The following is a 27,353-nucleotide window of genomic DNA, read 5'->3' on the forward strand; positions in this document are numbered from 1 at the left end:
GGACAAGAGAGCAGACAAACCGTCATTGCATCATCTGCCCTTTAACATTGTCTCTCCATGTGCACGGCTTCAACTAAGAACTGACACCACAGCAATGAACTGCAATGCCTTCACGACTGGGCAACGGAGATGCAACCTAAAACAAACCATAATTATCTATTTGTGGTCCTGCTTCAGGCAAATATGAACATAATACAAAAGCACACACACACACGATGTTTGGAGTTCCAGTAAGTTCTGCAACCACAGTTTAGTCTCCAGGGGATACTGGGTTCCTCTTAGCTGAACTTCTTCGCTTTCTTTCCTGAATGACACATGCACACACGCTCACGCACGCATTAAATGTAACACTAGCTCAGTCCAGACCACACTGTCACTGGGGCAGTTTGCCTCGCCTGCCTGCTGCGAGCCTGGCCGGTGCCTTTTTTCCTAGACATTGCTTCAGACTCATACTATCTGTTTCCACAGCCGTGCGCCTGCTGACCCAAGAATGCGGACAGCACTCCGGTACATTGTTTTACAAGGCTAAGCAGCGTATTTGAGATGTGAAATGTAGACTCTGCTTGTTTTGTGGGAGAAAAACCCAACCGTGTGTGTTTGCGCTTGTGTGAATATGATCTGAATTTGTTTTAACCGATAATGTGAGGTTCTTGTTTCTCAAATTTGGCGACATCTTTGGAGAAAAAAGGTAATTGCTTCAGTGTTCTACACTAAACATACAGCAATAATGAAGACGCAGAATGTGGACCATAGCATCTTATATATCTTGTACCCTTGCATATTAAATCCAGACACATCATGAGAAAAAAGCACTTACAAATTCTTTATAGATGAGCAAAATGGACCTTTTTTTAATAAACATTTTACATTAGAACTTTATCTCAGTGCTGCACTGGAGGAGCCCCAATTCTGCTCATTTTTTCCTCATGACTCAAGGATCTTCCTTCTCTTTTTATATATTTTGTAAATATTAAAATAAACCAACCGCACAGGAAATTCATAGGATTGTCGTTTGCTGTAGAGTTTCATTTTCTTTTCCCTTCTTTTGTCTTTATTTCTTCCTCTTTTCGTCCTCATCTTTTTTTCATAGACCCATAGCTTAGTGTGTATGTCAGCATCCAGATGTTTTTCAAATTTGTGATTTTTTTTTTTTTTTTTTACTGCTTTTCTTGTATTCACTGTTTATTATAATGTTGACATATTAATGTTGGAAGACCTCCCGATGGATGGAAGGATGGTGAGTTCATTGCTTTGAATCACCTGTGCTGCACACTATATGTCAGTCAGATGATTACAGCCTTTTATCCTGAAAGACATTATGTGCTGAAACACGGATTCATCAGACTAATATGAAAAAGATTGCATCGGTTATGAATGTGAGGCTTTCTCCACTTTATTTTGATGTTTGCCTACGAGCCAGCACTCCAGTGTAATATGTGTGATTTCCTATAATAATTATCTGCTAAAAAATACACATTAAGAAAAAAAGAAATCTCCCTTCAAACAGAAATGAATGCCACAGTTCCTTGTCTTCAGTTACCAATTGTGTCAGCAAGAGGCTCTTAGAGCTCTCCAAACTTCTTGTTTTTGTTCACTTGTTATTTTTTGTTTCTATTCCCCCCACATGACGTAGGAGCTCACTCGTATTTTACATCCCATCCCTTCGCAAATGCGCTCGGCTGTTTCTCCAACCCTGTGGATTGTCTGTCAACCCCTTGTTCCCATGGCAATTAGTTAGAAAACCTTGGCCAATTATCCGCTGCTCTTGAACACACGCCTGAAAAACTGTTCCGAGCGACAATGTGCCACCGCTCTCCCAAAACTTCCTCAATGGAGGGGAGAGATTTGTGTGATGGGTTAATAGTAGGATAGTAAAAGTGGTGCGGAGGCGACATTGTTGAGTTCATGTTGGTTTATAGTGCGCTGTGACCCTATTCAATGTTTTATAGTGATGGGTGTCTGTCTACATATCCAGATGAATGGGACAAGAGCCACATAAAGGGGACCAGACAACACAGAACCATAAAAGCGTGGTGCAGACTTGAGGCCCGCTTCAGAAAAAAAAAAAAAAAAAACAACAAAAAAAAAAAACAGATGAAAGAAGCAAGTACGTGTTTGAAATGAGAAGTCAAAGCGTCACAGTGACTCAAACACTAACTCATGGCAAGGGGAAGACTTTAAAAGCTGAGGGCCATGCTGCACAACCTGTTACATACTTTGCCAGGCAAAGTAACAGAGATTGAGTGTCTTTCTATTCTGTGTGTAGGTGACGCGTCCCCTCAAGAATGTGGTTCTCTTCCTCTCGCCGTTCGCTTCAATTTCCCCTCTGCTCGCTTACTTCACTCACACAGCCGAGAAGCTGTCGCTTGAGGAATCTGGAAAACACCAGCGGGGAATGAGAGGAATTTCTGCTTTTCGTTTTTCCTTAACCACCCCCTCACCCCTTGCTCTCTTTACTTTGGACGCCTCTGCACAGCCGGGCTCTTGAGTTTTCTCTTGTTTCTGAATGCAGCCCAACAATAACAACCTCTCATAAACAATGGGGCTTGTTGATTGGGGGGTTGAGAAGGAGAGTGGCCGTTGCTGGCCCGTGCAGTCGGTTTTGCTGGCAGTGGGCCTCCCGAACGGTCCTAAAAGTCCGAAAGTACAGGCTACATCGAGGACTGTGAAAGATTTAAGGGCAACTTTAAAAATGCACCATCTCTGAAGGACCATAAACACATGCTTTAGTTCTTCCTTAATCTCTTTCTTAATCTATCTTTCCTCCAAAAGGACTTTGATGGACCAAACTCTGAAAGGGGATGCTGGTGAATGTCAGGAAACCACAAAAGTACAGGGAAAAAAATGGTAGTTTGGAATTCTCTGCTTTTACGGCACCCATGGACTCGTAAAGGGAGTCTGGATCACATCGGCTAGGATTTTGAACAAGACGGCCATGGAGCTCTGCCCCGTCCTTTTAAGCCTATGGGCAAAACACTAGAGAGCTAAGAGTCACATGCCATTTCAACAGTTAAACCCTGTGTCCGTGACAGGGAAATGATAATACAGAGTGATGTGTCCTGGAATAACTCGGCCTCTACTGTTTCCATTTTGGAAGATAATACCGCACATTACTGGACATTGTCCCTCATCTGCTGAACCGTTTTTAAGACTCTCGCATCAACTAAATCAAAATAAAATGTCAAAAGAGATTCATTGTGACTAGGAAGGGTAAACAAACCACTGTATTTTATTATAATTTCCTACAGCTTGCATACCAGAGAAAGATTTTTGGACATACAAAAGTTTTTCCAAAATATCCAAGATGCACAAACAAGACCTTACACACACTCCAGGGCCTTTAGTGTCAACAGACAGGAATAGAGTGCCACCTTGTGGACAAAGAAGAACAAGCATCTCACTTTTTTTTTTGGAAATATAGAAGGAAGAAGAGGGGCAGAAAATAATATAGATCCCTTGTCTCTTGTCCATCACTCTTTGCAGACATGTTTTTCTATCTCTCATCACAGTGCATAATAAATTATTTAAGAATCCTGTTTTTGTTCTGAGATTTTCACACTTTATTCACAGGATTAAACACTCAACAAGCAAAATAAACCCCATTCTTGCAGTCATTCACTCATACACACACCACACACTCATCAAAAAAAGGCTCAAAATCTCAATCAGCGTCTGGAGTCCGTGGAGGGTCAGCTGGTCATCATTTGTCTGCAGGCTTGAACGGATCAGACCATATCTTTACACCTTGAGCCAAAAAAAGAAGAAATCATGTCAGTTATGTACCGTATGTAACTGTAATGTTAAACTACTATTACAGCATTAAGTTGTACATAAAAGAATGGTCACTAAGTTCTCATCAGACCCGTTCAACAGTCTACTTTACTTACTGTGTTTGTGTATAACTCGTCATATAGGACATTACAGTGGGTGTCTTAAATTAAAATTAATTTGTGTATATTTTTAGGTAATTAAAAAAGAAAAAAGAAAATGCCCAGTGCCACAAGACAAACATTTCACAGAAGTAACGTGTATGTGTTTTTTGTGTGTTTTTTGTTTGTAGAATTTAGAATAATATATATTTTAAGTTATTTTAAATTGCCCCGTGTACAAATCTAGTGTCAGCTCTTACCCACGGGCTGCACATCTGCCTGGTTGATTCCTGCCCGGTTCGTCTTTTGGACTTCTCCTAAGACAAAGAAAAGAATACAGTGTATTCAGTTGAAGATGCTTGTGGTCAAAAAAATCAATGTCATAAGCAAGATTTTCACGTAACACAATCAGTTTGTTGTTTTTTGTGGTGGTGGAAAGTAACCAAGTGTGTTTACACAAGTACAGAATTTAAGTGCAATTTTGGGGTACTCAAAGGTTCAAGGTACATTTCATTCATTTCTTGTACTTTTACTAAAGTACGTCTTTGAATGCAGGTCTTTTACTTGTAATGGAGTTTATTTAAGTTATAGTGATACTAATTTTACTTAAGTTAAAGTACCTATAACAGTAACTCTAACCAAGAATAAGGAAAGGTTTCCACATCTGAACAATAAGAGGAGTGGTTGTACAAGACATATGGTAAAAGTCCAACTCTTTAAATGAATTTTCCTGGCATCACTTGTCTTTGTCTTAGTTGCTTTAACTACATGTTTATGGTTTCAGAAGAAGTGGAAAGGGAACATTTAGGGTAAACAAACAAATAAACAAACCTAAAAAGCTTGCTTGCAACACACGCAACACTTGTTTATTTAGTCTTTGAATGGCAGTTTCTTTCCTTTTAGCTGTTTTGAAAAGCTTTTGATGAATGTTTTAGACACATGTTTTAGACATATAACACCAGCTAACGGCTAACGTTAGCTAAAGTATTAACTATAACTGTAAGAAAAAACACTTAGCTAACCAAAGGCTTTGTGTTGCGTATTGAACGTGTACAGTAGATGCTTTTAGCGCTGCAAAATACCTCCTGACATTACGTTTAGTTTCACTGTGAACTCCTGATTGTATAACTGAGGCTACAACGTCAGGAAAGCTGGTACTTACTGTACTCATTTTTGTGCGTCAGAGGGTAGAAGAATATCGGGTAAAACGCAGCGGCAACAGCCGTTATAAAGCCTCCAAATACCAACGCTATTCTCCTATTTTTTGACATTTTTACCGCTTCATCGGAGGACTAACTCTCACCTCCAAGTGCACACAATGTTTACAAAAATAGCTTCCGGCGTAAAGGTCACCAAAACCACGCGTGTCTAGACGGTGACCCTAGAGTTGTGAAAACTCTCGCGAGATTTGTTTCAAGCGCTCATTTTAACCCAAACCATGATCTTTCTCTAACCTTAACCCAGTGTTTTTGTGCCTAAACCTAACTAGACCTTAACCACAGCGTTGTCACGTCACAAAACATAACTATTGACAAACAATTACAATGACAGACAACGCGCACAACGAAGGAACAACACGTACAAATCTCGCGAGAGTTTCTTAAGAGTCACATGCTGCAGCACAACAATAATAAGGAAGTCTGTGTGCTGTTTGGCGACTTTATCCTCTCTTATAGGATAAAAAATGAGGTTTTTAGCCGTTATAGTGCATTTTCTTTGTTACTTTTACTCGTATGGAGTGACAGAAGAAAACGAGCCAATTCAGACATTTGTAATTCCTCACAGTCACATGGATGTTGGCTGGGTGTACACTATTCAGGTGGGTTTCTGTGACCAGGTTTTTTTGTAATTAAGGTGTTAAAGGATAGGTTCACAATTTTTCAAGTGTGCCTTAAAATATGAACAGTGAAAGAGGTTTACCTCATTGTAATAATTCCTCCTGTTCATACTGGCTGTTAAAAGATCCTCTTCAAATGTGCTTTCAATGTAGGTAATGGGGGCCAAAATCCAGTTTATCTGAAGCTGATATGAGGCTTCAGCAGTCTGAGTTAGTCCTGTCAAGTGGATATTTACAGTCTTTTTAGCATCAAATTCCCTTCGTGTTTCTTCGGACAGTGTTTCCCTGTTGAGCTGCAGGTGGAAGTATAGTGACAAAAAGAGGAACTTTGGCACTAAAAAGACTGTTACGTTGGATGATATCTACTTGATTTGACTCATTTAAAACTTCATATTAACTTGAGATAAACTTTTAAATCGTTTTGCACAGAAGAAGGACTGTTGATTTTGGCCCCCATCACTTATATTGTCAGTGCATTATGAAGGGATCTTCTAATTTCTAATGGCCAGTATGAACAGGAGGAATGATTATGGCAAGAAAAAACATGTTTCAATGTTCATTTTGACACCTGACTGGTGTTTTAAAATAGACTTGAGAAACCGTGAACCCATCCTTTAAACCTGACAAGTATGTAGCGTATAGCTCATAGTTTAACAGTTTCCTTTTACCAAGGGACTGTTACTCGTATAATGTGGATAAATATATATTTGTATATTGTAAATAAGTATTTTTCATTATAAATCTGAATATGAGTGTGTATCTTCCACAGGAGAGTATGCACGCCTATGCAGCCAATGTGTACACCAGTGTGACTGAGGAGCTGTCAAAGGCTAAAGACCGCAGGTTCATTGCTGTGGAGCAGGAGTTCTTCCGACTGTGGTGGGATACTGTGGCCTCAGACTCCCATAAGAGACAAGTAAGGACATGTGATGGGTCTGAACTCTGTACTGACATGAATACTGCAAAGCAGTGCCAATAAATTAACTTCAAGCTGGAATATCCTGATTGAAGCTCCAAAAATGCAGAATGCTACCTTTAACATTATGCACATCGATATCCTTCATTAGATCTTCTCTGCCTGGTAAATGTAAATGTGTCTTTCAAATCCAAAAATTCAAATGAGTGAATGAATGAATATTAAAGCCCAAGATAACCCTGATGATAACATCATAGTTCTGTCAGACTTTATAAAGCTCCTTTAGAGCCTCATAAGACATTATATAGAGCTGCAACAATTATTCAAGTAGTCAATTAGTTGACAGCTATTAACTTAATCAGCAACACTTTCGATAATCAATTAATCGTTTTGAGTCATTTCTTAAAGAAAAAATGTCCAAATTTTCTGGTTCCAGCTTCTCAAATGTGAATATTTTCTGTTTTTTTTTAGTCTTCTATGACAGTAAACTGAATATCTTTTAGTTGTAGACTGTCAAATTTGAGAATTTGCTGCTTTCTCTTGTCTTACATCATAGTAAATTGAATATCTATGAGTTTTGGAGTGTTGGTCGGAAAAAAGAAGACATTTGAGGACATCTCCTTGGGCTTTGGCAAACAGTGATCAACATTTTATGGACCAAACAACTAATTGATTAACTGGGAAAATAATCAACAGATTAATTGATAATGAAAATAATTGTTAGTTGCAGCCCTAACACTATATCTGTTTTTAGAGGCTGAGTAGTACCTCTTTACATGCATAGTAAATATTGAACATGTTATTGCTTGGTTGCCTTCTAGGTACGGCAGCTTGTGAAAGAGGGTCGACTTGAGTTCATCATCGGGGGCCAAGTAATGCACGATGAGGCTGTGACTGATCTAGATGATGAGATATTGCAAATGACAGGTAGCGCTGTGCACATTTCCTGCCCTCTTTTTTAATCCTCAATCTTAGTGATGAGTTATGTAAAGTAAAACAGCCTCCCTGTTGTTCCAGAGGGCCACGGTTTCCTCTATGAGACGTTCGGGGTGCGTCCTCAGTTCTCGTGGCACGTGGATCCATTTGGAGCCTCGGCCACCACGCCGGTCCTCTTTGCTTTGGCGGGGTTCAATGCTCACCTCATCTCCCGCATTGACTACGACCTCAAGGACAACATGCAGAAACAGAAGGTATAATGTGATGCCTCATTCCAAATATTAGGTTACTTTTGGAGCCGATTTAATAGAGCTTGATCAGAAAACAGTTGGAATTTTCATGTAATCTATATATCAAAACTTTGATATGGTTGTGAATTGCCACCACATGTATGTGTATTCATTTTTTGGAACAGAAACTACAATTTGTGTGGAGAGGTTCTCCCTCTCTGAAGGGGCAGCAGCAGATCTTCACTCACACCATGGACCAGTTTAGCTATTGCACCCCATCTTACCTGCCATTCTCCAACAGGTAGTATGCAGCCATGGGTAGAATTGAATTCCACTGTAAATGACTAGTGCCTTCTTGACCTATTATTGTGCAAAAAATTCTATATCCATATTTATTAAATTGGTATTATTAAATAGACAAATGGCAGATTTTTCATTAAAAGGAAATATATTCTTACTTCTCAGCTCTGGTTTCTATTGGAATGGAGTTGCCTTGTTCCCTGACCCCCCTAAAGATGGAGTCTACCCCAACATGAGCCTGCCCGTCACAAAGGAGACAGTACACGCCTACGCCAAGACCATGGTGGAGAACATCAAGCAGAGGGCTGCATGGTTTAGGACGAATCATGTGCTCTGGCCATGGGTAAGCAAATACAAAAAAGTGATCCTTTTATTCAATGTCAATGGAGTTTTTTTTTTGCTGTGTCCTTGTGAGATGTAGAGCTGCAAAAAACGATTATTTTCATTATATATTAACCTTCCGACATTTTTTTTTTAGATTAAACGATTAATTGTTTTGGTCTGTAAAACATGATAAAACTGAAACATGTCCATCACAATTTCCTAGAGCTCAAGGTGACGCCAATGAATGTAACATTTTGGACATTTTAAGACGAGGAAAAAAGCAAAATTTCAAATTTGAGAACCAGAAACCATCCAGTATTTGGCATTTTATTTAAAAAAATGACCTAAACGAGTAATCTTTTATCAAAATAGTCATTTTCTGTTGATTGACTAATTGTTGCAGCTCTTGTTTGATGTGTTTTACATGGAGCAAAGGTTAATTTTGAAATGAGAAGTTAAGAAAAATGTGGGAGGTAACGTGTAAAATTTGATTTCCAAGGGGCACATGTTTACATAAAGTACAATTATTCAGAAATGTTCTTTTAAGTAAATGTGGTCCTTGTTTATCAGGGTTGTGACAAACAGTTCTACAACTCATCAGTGCAGTTCAACAACATGGACCCTTTAATCAAGTACATCAACCAGAACAGCAAAGAGTTTGGGGTGACAGTCCAGTATGCCACTCTTAGTGAATACTTCCAAGCCATCTACCAATCAAATCTTGTCTGGGAGGTCCGCGAGAGTGAAGATTTTCTACCTTATTCCACTGGTGAGAAACCTGAGTTTACTTCACACTCACACTGATATTCGTGTCCCTTTCATCTACTATGGCTAACATGTTTTATCTCCCAGAACCCTACCAGGCATGGACAGGGTTTTACGCCTCCAGAAACGTCCTGAAAGGGGTGGCACGACGAGCCAGTTCCCAGCTACATGCAGCGGAGGCTCTTTTCACACGGTACCGGATCAGCTTCCCTGATGGACCTGTAGCTAAAGACTGGGCCCTGGACAAACTGAGAGCTCTGCGCTGGGCCGTCTCTGAGGTAATGTGTCAAGATATTTGACTCCTTTATCAGAAAGGGGTGTCTTGAAATATAGTAAATGACATATTGTTCATGGTAAAATTTGAAATGTATGATTAAAGATGAGAAGATGTTTGTGTTTTTTTTTAGGTCCAGCACCATGATGGCATCACTGGCACTGAGTCTCCCAAGGTGGCGGACATGTACCTGCAGCATCTCACACAGGCCATGATGGGGGTGGAGGAGCTTCTGGCTGCACTCTTTCTGCTGCCCCACAACCTTGACATACCCAGCATCATCGGCAGCCGCTACCACAGAAAAGGTGTTTTGCAAGAAGACTGTAGGCAGTTAGTAGACTGTTAGTAGGCAGATTTTGAAGACTTATTATTGTTTTTTAGCTAAGCACTAGCATCAAGAGTGGTCAAAAAGGACTTTGAAGTTGCTTTTTAAATAAATTGGTCATTAATCTTTTCACGCCAGGTGGTCATCAGGCTTTGGAGCAACACGTCATCGTTTACAACCCGTTAGCATGGAACATCACCACTATCATCAACACCACTGTAGCGTTCCCCGTCGCAGCCGTCTTTGATGATGACGGACAGCCTGTACTCGCACAGGTAGTGTGTTAATTTTGTTCATTTTGACTGCAAAAATGTTTGAAATATCAAATTCTTACAGCATCATTATGTGCTATTCGTCATTAAGAAATTACAGAGAATTAAGCAAAATGCAAACATTTATATCTGTTCTTTAGTGACAAGAAGTCAGAAGCAGAAAATTGATATAATATATACTGTAACAATATCTTCCTCTGTCTGATACAGATCCAGAGGTCAGCGTTATCCAATGTGACCTACGACCTTTTCATTATGGTGAACGTGGGAGGTCTTCAGCATAGGAAATACCTGATTAAGTTTTCCGAGAAACAGTGCAATGGGAGGTCCAAATGTGGCCGGACTTATAAAGCCAAAGGGGTTGTGTTTGAGAGACGCAGCATCCAGGACTGGACAAAAACAGGGAGGAGGCTTCTGCCAGTTCTGAATGAATGTTACAAGCTCATGTTTGACCAGGATACAAATCTGCTGCACAGCATCACTTATCTGTAAGATTTTAAGTCTACTACAGCTTATGTTACATTCTGATGCTTTTACTTACTAGTTGCATCTACCAGTCGTACCTACAATCCCGGTTTGATGATCTTCTCTTGTGCTCATGTAAACCTTTGACCTCTCTGACATCCTTTGTAGACAAGAGAAAAGGACAGTAAGGATGACGCAGGATTTCTGGGAGTATCACGCAAATGGAGATGTAAAAGCAGGGCCTATATCTGATAACTACATCTTCAGCGCCAATGGTTCAGCAGTTCGGGCCTACAAGGCTGTGAAGATGGAGATCATCCCTGGGAAGATAGTAACTGAGATCAGACAATACTTCTACAGGTGGGTAAAAGTAACCTAAATGTTGTACTTTTGGATCCATTCAGGTTTTATTGGTATTTTTGCCGCTCACCTCATCACACTTCCCGTCTGTCTTTTAGAGAGGAAGGCGATAAGGACTACGCCTTCTCTATCACCACCCGTGTCCCAGAATGCCTTGGGAGCAAAGTGCAGTGTCATAGGCTGGAGCAGACCTACGCACTGGGCCCCCTCCACATCAACACAGAGGTCGTCCTCAGGACCAGCTCCTCTGTGAAGAACAACAGGACCCTGTACACAGACGACAATGGATATCAGATGATGAAGCGGCCATACAAGAAGTTCACCAACAACACTTTAGCAAAAGTAAGGCTCAGGATAAACTGGACTCTTTGGCTTTGGACTGCAAGGGAATTTTCCAAATAAGTAGCCCAGGTGATATGATATGCTATTCACTTTGCAGAACTACTTCCCCATGGTTCGCGCCGCATACATAGAGGATGAGCTCAGCAGACTGGTGCTTGTCAGCGACAGAGCCCACGGTGTGTCCAGCCAAGCCAGCGGACAACTAGAGGTAAAGAAAAAAAAGCTGTGGAGAACAAATACACCCCCCTGCTTCAGTTAGTGCTGAAATACATTCTGCGTGTTTGTCCCAGGTCATGCTCCATCGACGTCTTTGGAACAACTTACCCTGGAACCTCGGCTACAACCTGACCCTCAACGACAGCTCGGTCGTGCAGCCCACCCTGTGGATGATGCTGGGCTCTAAAAGTGCCACCTCCAAGCTTTATCAGAGGGAGGCGATAGAGCTGCAGCACAGACCTGTCGTCATGCCCATCGACCAACCTCGTGAGTGCTTATTATAAGGCTGCATGACATCAAAAACTGATTTTTTTTTTTTTTTAACAGTTATATATTTTCTGAACCAGCATTTGCATTAAGATGAAAACTGTCACAGCAGTTGTTCTGAATGGAAAGGCTACACCTGAATAATGTAATCCATCCAACTTTCTGGAACTTTTCTGGAACTTGTAGAGATTTAGAGACTTGTTAAAGACTCCTCAGCTGGGTGATTGCTGGCCGAGACAAGGTCATGAACCACAGTCATCTCAGTTATGTACAGGCCCCTTTTACTCTCTCTTAAACTGCAACAAATAGCTGTTTTTTTAGCACTCATGCTGCATTTTGACTGCCTCAGTTGTGTTAGTTGACCCAACTTCCCAATCTCCTGTACACATAGAGAAGCCCTGGCTGGAGAAGGAGCCTAGAGAAAGTTCTCCTATACGTTCAGTGGTGCTGCCGCCCAACCTCCACCTGCTCAGCCTCAGTATCTCTGGATGGAACTACAGCTCTAATCACGATGTTCACCTCAGCCACATACACTCAGGTCAGCTGTCCCTTCACATTTTAAGGTTCTTGCTGATTGTTCCCAGAAGGAACCATCAGGAAGCTCATAGACTTTTTGTTTGTCAGCTGTGTAATGTATTTTTTGCATGACATACATCTACTGTAGGTAAGGATTTACACTCGGAGCCGGACTACGATCGGGTCCTGTTGAGAATCATGCATCTCTTCGAGGAGGGAGAAGACCCCGAGCTTTCAAAGCCAGTCACCATAAACTTGAAGGTGAAAAAAACAACTTAATTTCTTCATATTAGTGTCACAGAGGAAACTCTTGGATTCTCATCATTTTAAAATAGAGTTTACATGACCTTTTTCTCTTTCGATTGTCATTTCCTGTGTGCACAGGATGTTCTGCGGGGCATAGGGGAAGTGAGAGTGATGGAGGAGCGTTCTCTCACAGGAACCTGGGATATCGGCAGTCTGCAGAGGTGGAAGTGGAAGACTGCAGATAACTTTGAACAAAGTGAGACAACGGTGGTAAACAGGAGAACAGAGAATACTTGATTTATCTTCTACTTCTACTTCTATTGTTTGAAAAAGGTCTTAGAATAGACTCGCACTGATATGTACATTAGCTGAAATGATCTCATCCCTTTACATATAGTATTTTTTTGTGCTTTCTTCTCAGAGAGCAGAAGCTGTTGGACGTGTGGAGACGAAGCTTTCACTGTGACCATCTCACCCAAAGAGATCAGGACCTTCTTCCTTCACTTCAGCTCCAACAACCTTTATTAGGTTGAACTGTCTTTTGTCTTCTGTGAAGATAACCCGTCTTTAGACTTTACAACAAATATGCTTTTAAAATACTGTTTCTTTTGTTATACTGTTAATTAATGCTCATTTTGCACACTGTTGATTTTTTTTTGAAGCACTGATGTGTTGATTAAGTGTGAACGTTCCCACTCACTGAATAAAGTGATTATTATTTTTGTCATGTTTTGTTCAAATGTCTGTGTCCGCACTCTCACTGGCTAACAAACATCACAGTAAAGCGTGTCTGATATTGGGGGATTATGGGCGAGAAAACCGAACATCTGTTCATTCCAGTGAAAAGTGCTCAAATGTTTCACGCTTGTGTTTCACTCGTAGCCAGTGAAAACTTCTGGTATTGGGGGAGATGTATGTGGTCATCCTTGATGCATTTTTAAAGTTGCTGCAGGCAAAACGCAGCTGCCTGACTGCCACCAACAAAAGAAAGTTACAATAATTAAGACAAGTAGAAATAAAATCGCTTCAGAGAGTTCCTGTTATAGTCTACAGCTTGGCAAATTTTACAGCAAGTAAAAAATGATGCCTGTTTCTTACATGTGTATGTGCTTTAAAAAAATAGTTTGATATTTTGGGAAATATATTTATTTGCTCTCTTGCTACGAGCATTAAAACTGGCAGCCTGGCTTTGTCCAAATGATAAAAAAATGCATCTATAGCAGCTCTAAAGCTCACAAATCTGAATGTAATGACAAATTATGAAACTTGACAAGGTAGGCTCTAGCGTGTCATCAACACATATGCTTGTCTTTATGCTAAACTAACCCTTATCATCATCATCATCTCCTGGCCTGGCACCTAACTGACAGATATAAGGCAAAAAAAAAAAAGCCCAAAAATGTTGAACTAATCCTTTAAATACAATCTCTGGGGCTAAATATGAGGAATCCTGTTCAGAAAGCTTTTAGCCATCCAGCACATAACATCTTCATGGCTTTTTGTTGTTGTTGTCGGTGCTGCATTGCCACATAAGTGTAAAAACATATGACAGATGACAGTTTTCAGAGGTAATCTGCTAGTATGGCCGCTAGGGGCTTCATACACCCATTATTACCAAAGCAGCAGTGAGTCTCCAAAAGGAAACACCCGAAGAGAACAAAAAACCTTTGGTGGTCTGTGTATCGCTGTGGCAGCTAACCAGAAAGGAAATAGTATTAAAATGCATGTTATGACGTGTTAGTGTTGGCCTTCAGTAGCATATTACGCCATGACCGAATTGGAAATAGAGGACGTTGTCTGCAATTTTCCAAGATGAGCAGTGTCAGTGTGAGTCCTGTTTCTTTCTTTCATCAGCTGCAGGATTTTGAATGAACATTGCAACCGACTAATCATATTTGAAGCGAGTCAGAATGGTGTTTAATGTCAGTGTCTCCTATTTAGCAAAGCTATGCATGACGGTTTTATTGTCCATAGAAATGCTGGATGCTGTGAGGAGGCGTTATACGCGTTGCTAGGATACTAGACTGGGAGGGGGGCTGATGGTTTGCATCACCTACAGGGCTCCCTAAGGTGCTGGAGGACTTTTAGGTCAGGCCTTTGCTGATATGTTTCCTCTATATTTCCTCTCTGTGTTTATGTGTGTGAACAGAAGAGAGAGAGGGAGCAGAGGAGGAAACTGCAGCACTTTCTGAGTGACCTGGCTTTACTTGGATCGTTACAGGTTCGAAAAGATAAACACACTGAATGCATTTGCAGAAGAGATTAAACACACAGTTACTCATGGTTAAAACAAACTCTTGCAAACACTCTTTTTTTTCTTCCTCCTCTGACAGGGTTTTAAGTACTTCCAGCCTTGGCTCAGAGGGAAAGAGGAGTTGCTGCTGACAGTGGTTAATGAGGATCTGGTGAGAAGACTCAAATGCACTCATCTCAATAAACACACAGCTTGTACACCTTGAAAAAAAGAAAATAAATTGAGTAAATGCTGTAATTTTTCATATTTTTGGACTACGATGGTGCACAAAATGACAATATGGGATAAACTGAATGTAGTTCGGTCCCTGTCGTCTTGCATTTCTCATCATATCATCATCATTACTACTACTACTAGGGTTGGCGCTCTCCGGGCTTCGTGGTGTCCAGAGCCTCCTCCTACTCCTCCACCAGCAGCTGTAACAGCAGTGATGTCTCCCCCAGCAGCAGCTCCCCCAGTCTGGCCAGCCGGAGCAGCTCTCCCCTGCCTGGGGAACCTCCGGGCCCGCGAACCTCTCAGCCGCACACACACACCAAGACGCAGCCACAAACCGCCAGGTGATTAATGCTACTTTGGTGTGTTTGTGTGTCTGATGTTGTGAAAATTGGGAAACAGATTTAGGAAGTATCATCCGTCGGTGCGCACAAAACAAAACAGTACAGAAATATGTTCGTCATTGATACAGATGATGATGATGATGCTTGTTTCAGTACAATAAAAATGATGAAGAGGCAGCTATAATGATACTTTGATAATTATGTAGCCTAGACAAAGCTGTAGTGGACATTTATGGTCTCGTCAGAAGGTGCAGGGGCTTGCAGGACGAGCAGAATGGTTCCGCATCGAACAAACATGTTGCTAATGTCGAAAATCAACGAATTGACTGGAGGAACGTTAATCAATAACGTGATTTATGTCATTTATTAAGCAAAAAAGCCAAGCATTCTCTGATCACGGCTTCTCTAAGGTGAGATTTGCTGCTTTTTTCAGGATTTTAGACATTTGATTAGAAAAAACAGTGAATTTTAAGATGTCACTTTGGGCTCCTGGAACTTATTTTCCCACTGTTGACTCTCACTGAATGATAATGCTCATTTTCTAATCTAGATTAAGCGATTTATGAACTAAATATCAGATAACGAAAGTATCTATACATTGTTTGATTACTTCCTCCTCAGTGTTGTACATGGAAGAAGGGTTTTTTAATATCCATTCTATACATTTTTTTCTATGGGACACACTGTTGCACTCTTCTTATAAAGCAAATATCACTGTTGAGGCCTCGAGCAAAGCACTTAAAAGCTCCCAGGTATGGATGTACATGTATAACTCTCTAAATGACTTGTGACAGATCTCTCTGGCCATCTCAATCTCATGAAATAAGCTCATACAGCGCAAGAAAAATAAATAAACCTGCTTTGCCAGCAGACTTAAGACACATAAACACACATTGGTTGACCTCTTTCTGTGCCCTCAGGGACGCCAGCAGTGAGGAGCATCTTCTTCCAGCATCTCCCAGTGAAAGAGAGATAGCAGTGCCTGTAAGTGCTTTCTAAGAGGGAAACCTCTGAACCAGTTAATATTTGAAAGATGCTTGTAAAGTGTAGGACACATTAATACAGACTAACCCCTGTGAGTTTCACTTGCACACTCAGTTTCACAGCCTCAACTTTGTCCCTCTACAGGAGGTGAACTGCACTCTGTTTTTAGTGGCTGGTTATGTCAAATACGGACGTCCACACGCTTGGATACGCTCCAATCACGAGCGCCTGGTCAACATCGGAGGGACTGATTCAATGGTCAAGGACACGCCTATGAAACTGAAGTCCATCGCTGACTGGCAAACACGAGGTATGGAAACAATGTGTGGAATCCAAAAAGGAGAAAGTTATTGTTTCACTGCACAGATTCAATAATTACACCATTTTCCATGAGCTAAATCAGATGCAGATGTCCTCGCTTGAGTTTAACCTTCTAATGTTTAGCGTGGATTTGGTTTGTGGAAAAAAGCTTTATGTGCTTTTTGTTGGATTAGAATTTAAAAAAAAAAAATAAAAAAAAAAAAGCTTTTCTGTCCTTTTTTTCCACTCCTCCAGGTATTCGTGTGTGGGATGTTGTCAGTGAGCTGGTGTGTCTGTGTACCGTCCCCTCTCCCTCTAACCCCTTTGCCCTGGACATGCGTTACATCAAAAGCCTTCCCCTCCCAGACCGCTTCCTCGTCACAGGAGCTCTCCTCAACTTCCTGGAGATGTATGTGGTTTACGGGAATCGGGATGAGTTGCACTATGACAAAGGTGTGATTTAATCTCAGGAAATTGTGCATGATAGCAAGAGGATGTGTCATTTCAGTTTCACTTTAGCTTCAGGGACACTAAGAGAGAAGAATTAGATGATCACTTACTTGAAATGCTATAATTTCTGGTGAATTAAAGTTCAGTATATATTACATTATCACTGCATATTAATACACTGTTATTATTATCCAGGCCAGCAGGTGGTGCTGTTTAGCCACATTATGAAGGGTTCAGACCTGCTGCCTTTCTCCTCACTTTACACTTTGTTTACAGGCCTCAGTGAACATATTTGATGATACTTTTCTCCTTTCAGTGGTAGAAGAGGTGAAGCCTCTGAGGCGTCTCCACGTTCACTCCCTGCTGGAGTTACAACGGCACAGAGAGAGCTCCGGGTTGCTCAACAGTCCCAAGCAGCAGGACTCTTCCGGAGAGGAGTGACCATAAATATCCTTCTGTTATCTTCATGGTGCATTTTTATGGATGTATTGTAGAAAAAAAAAGAGACAGAAAATAGGTTCAGATATGTATAAACTCATCAGAACTCTGTTTTGTTTAACAGATTTTTTTGTGTTGTGGTACATTTCCTGGTTTTGTAAAAATCACACGTTGCAAAGAGATTGAATGAGTATACCTGCGTGCAAAATCTGACTTATCATATGTGTTTATGTAACACGTACAAACAAAATGTCTGAATGGAGCTCTTGTGACACCACTCACGCTACACACACACAGTGCACAAACCTATTGCAGCAGTATCCAAATGTAGCTGTAGCTGCATCTTTACTACAGTTGGGAAGGTATTCCCATGTATCAGACCCTGGGAAATCAGTCACATGACTGAGATTAAAAATCCCAGGACCTCTCTGAATGTCTTGCCCTGCCACCCCGAACCCTTCAATCCCACTCTCTCCCTCTCCCACACAGGAATTCTGTTTTTCTCGGGCCAAATATAACATTTTTAAAACTCGAGTGTTCAATCCTGGAAACAGGCTCGTTTATCATGCATCTCATTCACCGTCAGGGTCAAAGCTGCAGAAGTTAAAAGCTTAAATATTTGTCTTGTTGAACGTTACAGCGGTATGAGAACAACATGTAGAGGACACTTGAAAAAACAAACAGAAAATGCAGTATAAAAAAGTTTTAATATTTCATAAAATACATATTAATTAAATATGTACATACTGACATAAAAACAGTACATTGATAAAATAAATCTTAAAGCAGGCACTTGAGCCCCTTTTCTGAGATCGGGGCTGTGCCGTTTGTAATTGGAGAGATACATCACGAGTACAAAACTTTCAAAATTAACTGAGAAAAACCTAGTGGCACATCAGTCAAAAACACAGGCACCATTCCTGATTTAAAAAAAAAAAAAAAAAAGGCAACATCTCTAGCTTAGTTTTGGTCCGGAAACACAAAAATGAAAAATGGATGGTAGCCTCAGGGGTGCACTGCTAATTCTCACATCTCTGTGTAACATTTGTAAACCTTAAGACATGAATCAGAGCAACTTATGCAATACTGCACATATCAATGCCTTGTAACCGTCACTTTAAAAACGGACTTAAGCAGTTAGGGAACCTTTTATGGCTTTGGTAATGTGAATAAGTCGAGGGCTCAGAGTTAAAAGCACATTGTAGCATCTACTGATGAGGCCGCTCAATATGCAAAGTCATGGTCGGATGAGGGGGGAAGAATTTGGGGGATTTTGAGAAAACTCTCTATCTCGAATTTCCCCCAAATTGGAATGCAGGTGCATGGCCGGCGCATTCCACACACACACAGAGGCTCCGCAAAGGGAACACAGCGTTCCCAGTGTTCGGACACAAACAAACCCGCAAGTCGTGACTGAGTGGGTTTTTTTTTTTTTTTTTCCACATAAATGCAAATGATTTATCGCTGTGGACAGTCAGGATCTGTTTGAGGTTTTTTCTTGCAGAATGCTGCTGTGTGCTTAAGGGGAGGATTTTGTTGACCTTGCATGTTCTGCAAAAGGTCTATTTTTTTTTTCATTTATAATGCAGCTGGGCCTACTAAACTAATGGAAACTAATGACCTCTTAAAATGTAGTAAGACATGATAAAACGTTTGATTTATGATGAAAAAGGAACTTTGATGTGTTCAGATGTAGAATTTAACAGCTGGAAACTCAAAAGTGCTCAGAAATTACTAACTGTAAGTAGCTGCATTTATGTGCAACACAGACTATAATCACTTTTACTTCTGTATGCCATGTTTGCTTTTCCCTCTGAATCTCGACAAAATCTTGAAAAAAAAACTGTCACATCATGGGTCACAAGTATGGTTTTCTCCATCGTATTCAAAAATAAAAGAGAAAAATGCTTGCTAGTGCCACAGGGTTAAAAAAAAAAAAAATTACAATAAAATCATGACCTGTCACAAATGTCAGTAAATAAAACACTTTTAAAAAGTCTTCAAAAATAAAGACTTGTCGTCTTTTTCCAGTTTTGGCCAACAGCCAAAAGATTGTTGGTTTAATTGTCTCTCCAACTGACTAAACCTTTGGTGGCTTCATGTAACAACTACTTAAACAAACAAAAGCCATAGAAATGAACCAATCCGGTCTTCAAATGGCTTGCAGCCAGTCACAAGTCCTTACATAGCTGTTGACATGTGAACAAAGGCAGCTGTCAACAACATCTTGCGCCGTGTTGGACGCTACTCTTGCAAAAGTCAAAGGACGACTTTGCTGCGTCAAAAAACCTTCAAGTCCATACACTGACTCACCGATTATGGCAACATCCTTTCAAAAGCAGAATCCTCGTGTGTCCAAATATGGACTTAACCAACTCCCCCACATCCCCATTGTCCTTTCGTCTGCATTGTAATTGTTCCCTCCCTCCCATCAGTGCGGTCATCCTTGAGGTTGTCGTTAGGTTAACGTGGGCCCGTGTTCGAAGGGTTAAAGCAGGGGCTCAGTTCCAGCTGTCAGAGGCAGATCCTCTTCTGGTGATGGCCCTGAGGGGGCTGCGTGACATTGAGCCTCTCTTCTTCCAGTGAACTGAAAAGCAAAAGAGATACTAGGGTCAGTCATGTTAGCTTGGCTGCTGCAGATGAAAAGCTCACATTGGTGTTTTAAATGTTAATTATGAACATCCAACCAGCCCGAGTAGTTTGTCAACCTTGACTTTAAAGTGTTCTAGTGAGGTTATTCATTTACTAACACCTACTTCAGCTCTTGGTTGTCATTACTTTCACTAAATGTGCTTGAGGTCAGCAGCTTTAGAAATCTTATCTTTCTCAACAATTTTACCAAGAGAGGAGAGAGTGATAAGAATAACAAATCATGATAAAGGTTCAATAGCCATAAAAAGGCTTTCTAGACTTACAGCCTTTCCTTTTTGGTTTAAGATAGCTACTCATAGCTCACCTTTTCCCAGACCAGCAGGAAGCGTGGAGCTCTTCGTGTTGCCAGGACAGTTGGACGACTCGTCTACACGTTTCCCCTTCACCTCTCCTGGCAGCAGCGTGGCCGAGCCGTCCTGCTGCCAGTCACTCAACGCCCGTTGGAATGAGTGTGCCAGACAAGCGGTCATGTCTCGTGCTCTCTCGGCCCGGCTGCACCAGAACACCCGACACTGCAGCTGCTGCCCATGATGCTTGCAGATGTACAGGAAGACATTGGGTCGGTTGGCATCTGCGGCACAGTATGCAATGTCCTGAAGGTATGTTTTTGTGAGCTGCCGACCCGTACTCAGTTCCTTGACCTCGACGTATCTCGGGCGCACCACCAGGGCGTGATCTTTGCTCAGCTTCTTCCCGTTAGCAATACCCTCCAGCAAATGGTTAATAGCATCCTGGGCCTGCTCTCTATCTAGAGAGAAGATTTTCTCTGTTCCCAAGTAGTGGACCTTGAAGAGAGGGTCACCGTGGGACAAAGACTCCGTGCGGTCACGGCGGAAGCGGCGCCGCAGTGCAGCAGGAGAGTTCTTAAGGGTTTGCATGAGGTGGAAAGTGCTGAGGGACATGTTGCGTTTCAGGCTGGGCTTTGGGGAAGTTTTTGCTGAGGTGCTGATGGTCAGCTGGTCCTCTTCAGAACTTCTCCCGCTCTTCCACCTTTCTTCTATAAATGGAGCGTAGTTGCATCCACTGCTTTTATCTGAAATGAGGCAGATAAAGAGAGTGACGTTAGCGGATCCCTTTCAAAAGAGGCATGAATAATTGAGGAAGACAGAGGATAAAGCTTTTTTTCAGAGTTAAATAAAGTGAAGGAAAGAGTACATCCAGGACACTGAGGATTTTTTTATGTATGAAGCAGCTCTTCATTTGCTACATTCAATCTGTGGCTTTTAACTCCGCAAGTCTCCTTGATGAGGAAAAAAAAAAAAAAAAAAAAGGCATGCAGTCAGCACATCTTGTACCACAGTGTGGAAAAACAAAAGGCCACCAAACAGGATCAGTTACGAAAGTGACGCATTCAGTGAGGAATATTCATTTACCACAGACACTATCCATTAAATATTTACAGTCAGGTTTGGTCTGGGCTTTGTCCTCACAGTAGTGAACCCTTAAGAAATGTACAAACACACTGATGAAATAAATGGAAGATTATTGTAACACACAAAAGGTACATGGCCTTTAAACTTTACCCCGTGCCAAGTATTATCAACACCACCCACATATTGCCATACCATTACTTCTAGGCGGACTTAAAGACTTCTGTGACCTTGCCAACTCAAGTCTTATGCAACCAAGACATCTGGCCTCCCATTTGTCTCCCACCCTACAAACCCACAGAACTGCCTGTTCTCCATTGTGTTACACTTTATTTTTTCCCCTTTCTCTTTTCTTTGCCATTCTTTCAACATCCGAGCTCCCTCCTCAGAAGTGAGCGGCAGAGAAAACCGCCGACTGTTCCAAAGTGGCGGCCATTGTTAGTCAACCCCCTGTGCAGGAAACAGCTTTGCATTCCCCCCCTAAATATTTCTCTTTCAAACAATGGCATGCTTCTGTGAGTATGTCACATCACAAAATGCAAGTTGACCTAGAGCCTAGGTTGACCTAGGACATGCACACGTGCAATTACATGTGTGGGCCACAGACATGCAGAAATACTGATAACTTTCACCTCTTGGATACACACACAAACACGTTTTTGGAATAAAACCAAGGCCACTATACAACACTGCTTTTCTCTATCACTGGATAAACACAGTAATCAAACATTCCAAATTTGCATCCGGGTATTAAAAAAAAACAAAAACATTGCCTGCATCACAGTAACTTTCATGAGATCTGAGTGAACGTCTATATGATTGGTGCAAAGAGCTGTCAAATCACAGCAGTATCCTGGTGTTGCAGCTTTTGGAAATGGATAGGAGATGCTTGCTTAATCACTTCTGTAAAACCATTGCACAATATAGAGAGATTCTTACTCCAAACTTTATTCTAAATATATAGCAAAAATACCAATAGAGTAAGAGGATTGTCAATTAAGAGTTATATATTAAGAGTATATGCTACAATGCTGAGACTTAACACTCAGTCTTCTGACTTGCAGCTCCAATAAAAAGCAACTGATGGAGCAAAAGCAAACTATTTGTAAAAAAAAAAAACTTGAGTTCCTTCAAATCCTGAGCTCTTTCCTTTTCTGCCGGATTAAGCAGCAGAGCCTGGTTATTTGAAATAGTTGTGATATGCAACGTATATCTCGGGAATAAGCGAGAAAACATTAAGTTGACAGTTTTTAGAAGGTAGTTCGGGTCTCGTAGAGAAGTTCGTGGCAGGAAACTGCAAAAAGTTACATTTCTTAACAGCTCACCAACATGAATAAAGCATTAAATAATGTTTTTACAACTGCCTTTAAATTATAAAATGCGTATTTAAATTATCCTTTTTAAAAATCGGTCTTACCTGGCCACAGATTCATGCAAACGATGTCCTCGTGCGCCTCAGGTGAACCGCAGAGTCCCGTCAGGTGAGAGTCTAATACCATGCACGCTGACAAAAAAAACCCCAACAGTTTGACTGTCGGTAAATGTGACAAATAAATCGGTTAACCGCTCCGTCGGTGTTGACAAACTCGCAGTCAGTTCATCCAGTTCTCTGTTTGATTTTTCTCTGAGCTCAGTGTCCGTCTGGCGCATATATACGACAGTGAAACAGCGTGTGTACAGACTGAATCATGCTCTGCTTTATCCGGTGGACGTGTATGAGTTGAGTGAATCAGACAGCCCCGAGGACACACGTTTTAAACAGCGTAGGCGCGTGCCCGTCACGCACGTGGACGAGCGCTTGCGTCTGGGCAGAGAGGAGGCTGGCTGGTGTTAGTAAGCAGAGGGAGGTCTGAGGGCGAAATTAATGATTTATAAGAGGAGAGGGACTTACTGTATATGGTAGGATGGACAACAATTAACCTAGCTTTGTCTCATTTTACTGGCAGTAGTCTTTTACTAGAAATGCATGGTTAAGCTGTCTTTTCAATCATAGAGAAACCGAAAGTGCTCTAATATTTATAACAGAACACACAACATAAAGAAAATAGTATTAAGAGTTAAGATGAAAAAGCCTTTCTTAAAGTTAAGATGAAATGAAAAAAGCCTATTTAACCCTTTTAGATCACATCCCTGGTCATACTGTGTGCATATTTAACAATATATACCAAAAGAAATGCAAAAAAATCAGTTTCTTTGTATTCTTATATCAAAATCCAATCATGTTTTCTTCCTGTAAAACAAAATATGACTGATAAAATATGATATGTGCTTATGTAAGCTTGAACCAACCAACAATATCATGACATCCACCCATCAAGCAATCTTTAACTTTTAGCGTCACAGAGCTAAGATTCACTTTGACATGCCCACTTTTTAACGTTCAAATCAGATTCCTCCCAACTTTATGTACCACCTGTCTGTCCTGTTTCGCTCAGAAATACATCACAATACAGATGTTAAATACTCTCAAAAGGCTGTTTCATCTGGACTTTAACAGAAAGGTTTTTAGGCCTTTTTTAAGAGACTAGGGTCTGTACTGCCCTCAGATGGTTAGGAAGGCTGTTTCACAAGCTCGGTGCAACAGAGCAGCAGGCGCGATCCCCGATGGTGCAGAGATTAGTACTGGAGGAGGAGGAGGACTAGAGGAGCAAGCTGCTGGTAGATCTGGGGGTGTGGTTAGAGGTTTGTGGTATGATCAGTTCCTGTGGGTAGTTGATGGATTTGTCTATCAGTAACAGGATTTTGTAGATAGTCCTGAAGGAGACAGGGAGCCAGTGCGATGAAAACAGAATTGGTGTTATATGTTTGTGTTTTCACACGTATGTACTGGAGCTTCTGGATGCTCCTGCCAGGGATCCCTGTGAATAGCGCACTGCAGTAGTCCAGTCTTGAGGAGATAAAGGATTGGACAAGTTTCTCTACATCTGACAGAGTTAGAGAGGGACGGAGTTTAGAGATGTTTTTGAGATGGTTTTGCATAGATGTCTTATATGGTCATCAAAAGTCAGCTGAGGGTCAAACCTAACACCCAGATTAGTGATTGAGGAAGAAAGGGGGATGTCCTGGCTGTCAAAGGTGAGATGACTGAATCTGGTGTGGAGTGTCAGTTTTGCTGCTGTTTAACTGGAAGATATTTGTGCTCATCCAGGCCTTTATCACCTCAAGACAGGTGTTGAGGTGTGACAGAAGGGCTTGGAGCAGTTTTGATGTACAGCTGGGTATCATCAGCATAGCAATGAAAAGACATCTGCTGATGACATGTCCAAGGAAAGGTATGTAGAGGGTAAACAGGATGGGGCCAAGAACTGATCCTTGCAGAACACCACAGGGGACAGGGAGTGATCTAGACCTGCATCCTCCCAGTGACACATACTCACTCCTAGTCTGACAGTCCAATGGTGGTGTGGAGGCACTCTAAGAGGATAGTGTGATCCACAGCACTCAGGTCAAGGAGAATCAGAAGAGAAGGGGATTTACACACTTACTTACACATTTATTTACACACTGTACATATTTAACCCCCTTTTCCTTCTTTTATCTTCAAGTAGACTCATGTAAGTTTGGTAAAATCATCTTATTCTAAACTGCCTGTAGCCTATACATTCTGTATTCACTTTTCATCAAAAGTAGCATATATGATGGTTACTCATTCAAACCCAGCTGCATCCTTACCTCAAATGGAAACCTCATATTTTATATCTTAATAAGATATAGTATTTTAAATACATTTCCTCAAATTTCTTTGTAATTTTTTGGGGAGTTTAAAATATAGTTAAGTTTATTTGAAAAATGTAATGTAATTGTAATGAATGGCCCACACTTATCCAGGAACAGGTCGTGGTAGCATCAGACTGAGTAAACCCAGACATCCTTCACCCCGGCAACGCCCTCCAGCTCCTCCTGGGAGATCCCAAGGCGTTCCCGGACAAGAGGAGATATGTAGTCACTCCAGCGTGTTCTGGTTCTGCCCCGGGTCTCCTACCAGTTGGACTTGCCTAGAACACCTCCAAAGAGATGTGTCCACAAAAAAAGGAAAGAGAAAACACAAGTACCACAAAAGACAGGTGATCATAAATAATATAAATATAATTTTACAATAAAAATTTTTAGTAAGTAAAAAATATATTTGAAGTGAATGAAAACAGCCGTCAGCATGATTTCACAAGACACAAACATCTGAAACCCACTACATTTCACTAGCATCACATTGCGTCACAGCCTGTCTCTAATGGGGATCATTGGCCTCACTGGTTAAGATCTGCTTCAACTGTTTATTCTGGGGGCATTTTTAACAGTGGCAGAGGAAAACCTTAAACGCTTCCATGTGTGTATGCGTCTGTGTGTGTGTATATGTGTGTGTGTGTGGAGCTGGGTGTGCCTGACATGGGGAAACAGTAGGGCCCCTGTTTCTTCTGGGTTTGGCCCAACAAGTTAAAGTTCTGGACGTCACAACTGCCTCAGTGCCTCACAAGACACACTGAAACTATTCTTGGGGCACCGGTGACATAATGGACCATCTCAGACAGGCACCCACCCTCCCTACGTATCTCACAACGAGCAGCGAGAACAGAGTCAGCATCCAAACCGTGGCAGAGGCAGGGGTGCAGCTGCGGTTCTTGGTCATGTGAGAGCATCTGGCATGTTGTATTGGAGTTATTCAGATGGTGCTACTAGTGAGAGATGGGGGAAACTAATAATAAGCACACCACATAGGTGCAAGGCTATTAGAAAGCAGCATAAATATAAAAAAGTAGCAACAGCTGCATACTTACAAGCCACAAAATTTAATCAGAGAGGCCAATGTTTTGATCTTACTCAGATCCTTGCCAGATCAAAAATGTTTGGCTGCTACTGAGAATACCATTCCTGGAGTGCAAACATAGAATAAGCTCCTTGCTTATTTGATTTTTTACATGTTTAATCCACATGAAAAACATATTTTCAGTTTATGAAAAGCAATTGGCAGTGTACCTTGCATTTCTGGCCCCATTTGGTTGGTTTGGAAAATATTGTATTTTTAATATTCCTGCTGCAGGAGAATTTGCAGCTCTGTAAATCATCAATAATTAAATGTCATTCTCTAAGTATAAAAGAGCAAAGTGTTTTTTTAGATCCCCCAGTTAGCTTACAAAAAAACAGTTGCAACAGACACCTCAGTAAGAGGTGTGGCCGCTACTGCAGACACACCCAATAGTTCAGAAACTAATTGGCCCTCTATTAATTTAAATTACTACTACCTGTGACTGAAACCAACAAGTGTTCAACACTTACAGGAGGTTATAACAGGTCATTGTGGGGAATCAAAGACAATCTCTAAAACTAGAAGAGACAGATTGAAGGAAAATGGGCGGTCCAAGAAAGCATGTTACAACACTTCACAACACAATGAAGCATGAATGAGTCAGGGAGAAATTTGGGGAATTGGAGGAACAAAAACACAGTGTACCAAAAACATGATGGGAATAGCTTTCAATTGTCTCTTAAGAGAGGCAATAATTGACACGCACTGGAAGGTTATTCCAACTCTGGAGAAGCAAAGAGCCTATGAGAATAAGGGCCTGTTCCAAGAAGCAGGTTTACTGAGCTAACTGGGACACTTTACTTCATGGAAATGTCAAAATCATATTTATAGGGCCATGACCTCTGCTCTGATTGTCATACAGTGTCTTGGGAAGTAAATTGACACTATAAGCATCCATCCATTCATAGCAGAAGTTTTTTATGCCTGGTTCCCTTTTCTAAACTGCTCTAAATCAAATGTCATAGGCATTTACTGATGTGTATCTACAGTACAGCAGCTAGGCTTGTCAACAATGAAGGCAGCATTCCAGTTTTGCTATCTCCGAGTCCTATTGAGGCAAAGAGGACATTACAGTCTGTCCATGGCA

General features: G+C 41.2%; 4 protein-coding genes across 5 annotated transcripts; 2 read left to right on the forward strand and 2 right to left on the reverse strand.

Annotated features, from left to right (window-relative positions):
• Positions 1 to 3,211: 3,211 nt before the first annotated feature.
• On the reverse strand, positions 3,212 to 5,230 carry smim20 (small integral membrane protein 20). The gene is made up of 3 exons (XM_042401514.1): positions 5,032 to 5,230; positions 4,130 to 4,186; positions 3,212 to 3,744 (listed from the first exon to the last, which is right to left on the reverse strand). Exons 1-3 carry the CDS (start codon positions 5,138 to 5,140, stop codon positions 3,701 to 3,703), a joined length of 210 nt encoding a protein of 69 aa, XP_042257448.1. The 5' UTR covers positions 5,141 to 5,230; the 3' UTR covers positions 3,212 to 3,700.
• A 107-nt stretch (positions 5,231 to 5,337) lies between these two features.
• man2b2 (mannosidase, alpha, class 2B, member 2) lies at positions 5,338 to 13,187 on the forward strand. The gene is made up of 19 exons (XM_042401513.1): positions 5,338 to 5,688; positions 6,476 to 6,622; positions 7,444 to 7,549; positions 7,640 to 7,812; positions 7,974 to 8,089; positions 8,254 to 8,431; positions 8,983 to 9,181; positions 9,265 to 9,455; positions 9,585 to 9,756; positions 9,915 to 10,051; positions 10,259 to 10,536; positions 10,682 to 10,873; positions 10,972 to 11,215; positions 11,313 to 11,423; positions 11,506 to 11,698; positions 12,090 to 12,236; positions 12,363 to 12,475; positions 12,599 to 12,716; positions 12,882 to 13,187. The coding sequence occupies exons 1-19, from the start codon at positions 5,554 to 5,556 to the stop codon at positions 12,986 to 12,988; spliced, it is 3,057 nt and encodes a 1,018-aa protein (XP_042257447.1). The 5' UTR covers positions 5,338 to 5,553; the 3' UTR covers positions 12,989 to 13,187.
• Positions 13,188 to 14,061: 874 nt separating this feature from the next.
• Positions 14,062 to 18,369, forward strand: si:dkey-19b23.7. Of its 2 annotated transcripts, none has more exons than XM_042401530.1 (8): positions 14,062 to 14,287; positions 14,610 to 14,681; positions 14,794 to 14,865; positions 15,072 to 15,271; positions 16,192 to 16,255; positions 16,400 to 16,565; positions 16,811 to 16,964; positions 17,322 to 18,369. In XM_042401530.1, exons 1-8 carry the CDS (start codon positions 14,273 to 14,275, stop codon positions 17,497 to 17,499), a joined length of 921 nt encoding a protein of 306 aa, XP_042257464.1. In that variant the 5' UTR covers positions 14,062 to 14,272; the 3' UTR covers positions 17,500 to 18,369. The 2 variants fall into 2 exon arrangements, with proteins under 2 accessions (XP_042257464.1, XP_042257465.1); XM_042401531.1 differs by having other exon boundaries at positions 14,065 to 14,287; positions 16,811 to 17,008.
• Positions 18,370 to 18,980: 611 nt separating this feature from the next.
• si:dkey-19b23.8 (low density lipoprotein receptor adapter protein 1) lies at positions 18,981 to 23,502 on the reverse strand. The gene is made up of 3 exons (XM_042401532.1): positions 22,883 to 23,502; positions 20,400 to 21,128; positions 18,981 to 20,030 (listed from the first exon to the last, which is right to left on the reverse strand). Exons 1-3 carry the CDS (start codon positions 22,962 to 22,964, stop codon positions 19,945 to 19,947), a joined length of 897 nt encoding a protein of 298 aa, XP_042257466.1. The 5' UTR covers positions 22,965 to 23,502; the 3' UTR covers positions 18,981 to 19,944.
• Between the last annotated feature and the right edge of the window lie 3,851 nt (positions 23,503 to 27,353).

Source organism: Thunnus maccoyii, chromosome 22 (genome assembly GCF_910596095.1).
Source record: "Thunnus maccoyii chromosome 22, fThuMac1.1, whole genome shotgun sequence".
Lineage (NCBI taxonomy): Eukaryota > Metazoa > Chordata > Actinopteri > Scombriformes > Scombridae > Thunnus > Thunnus maccoyii.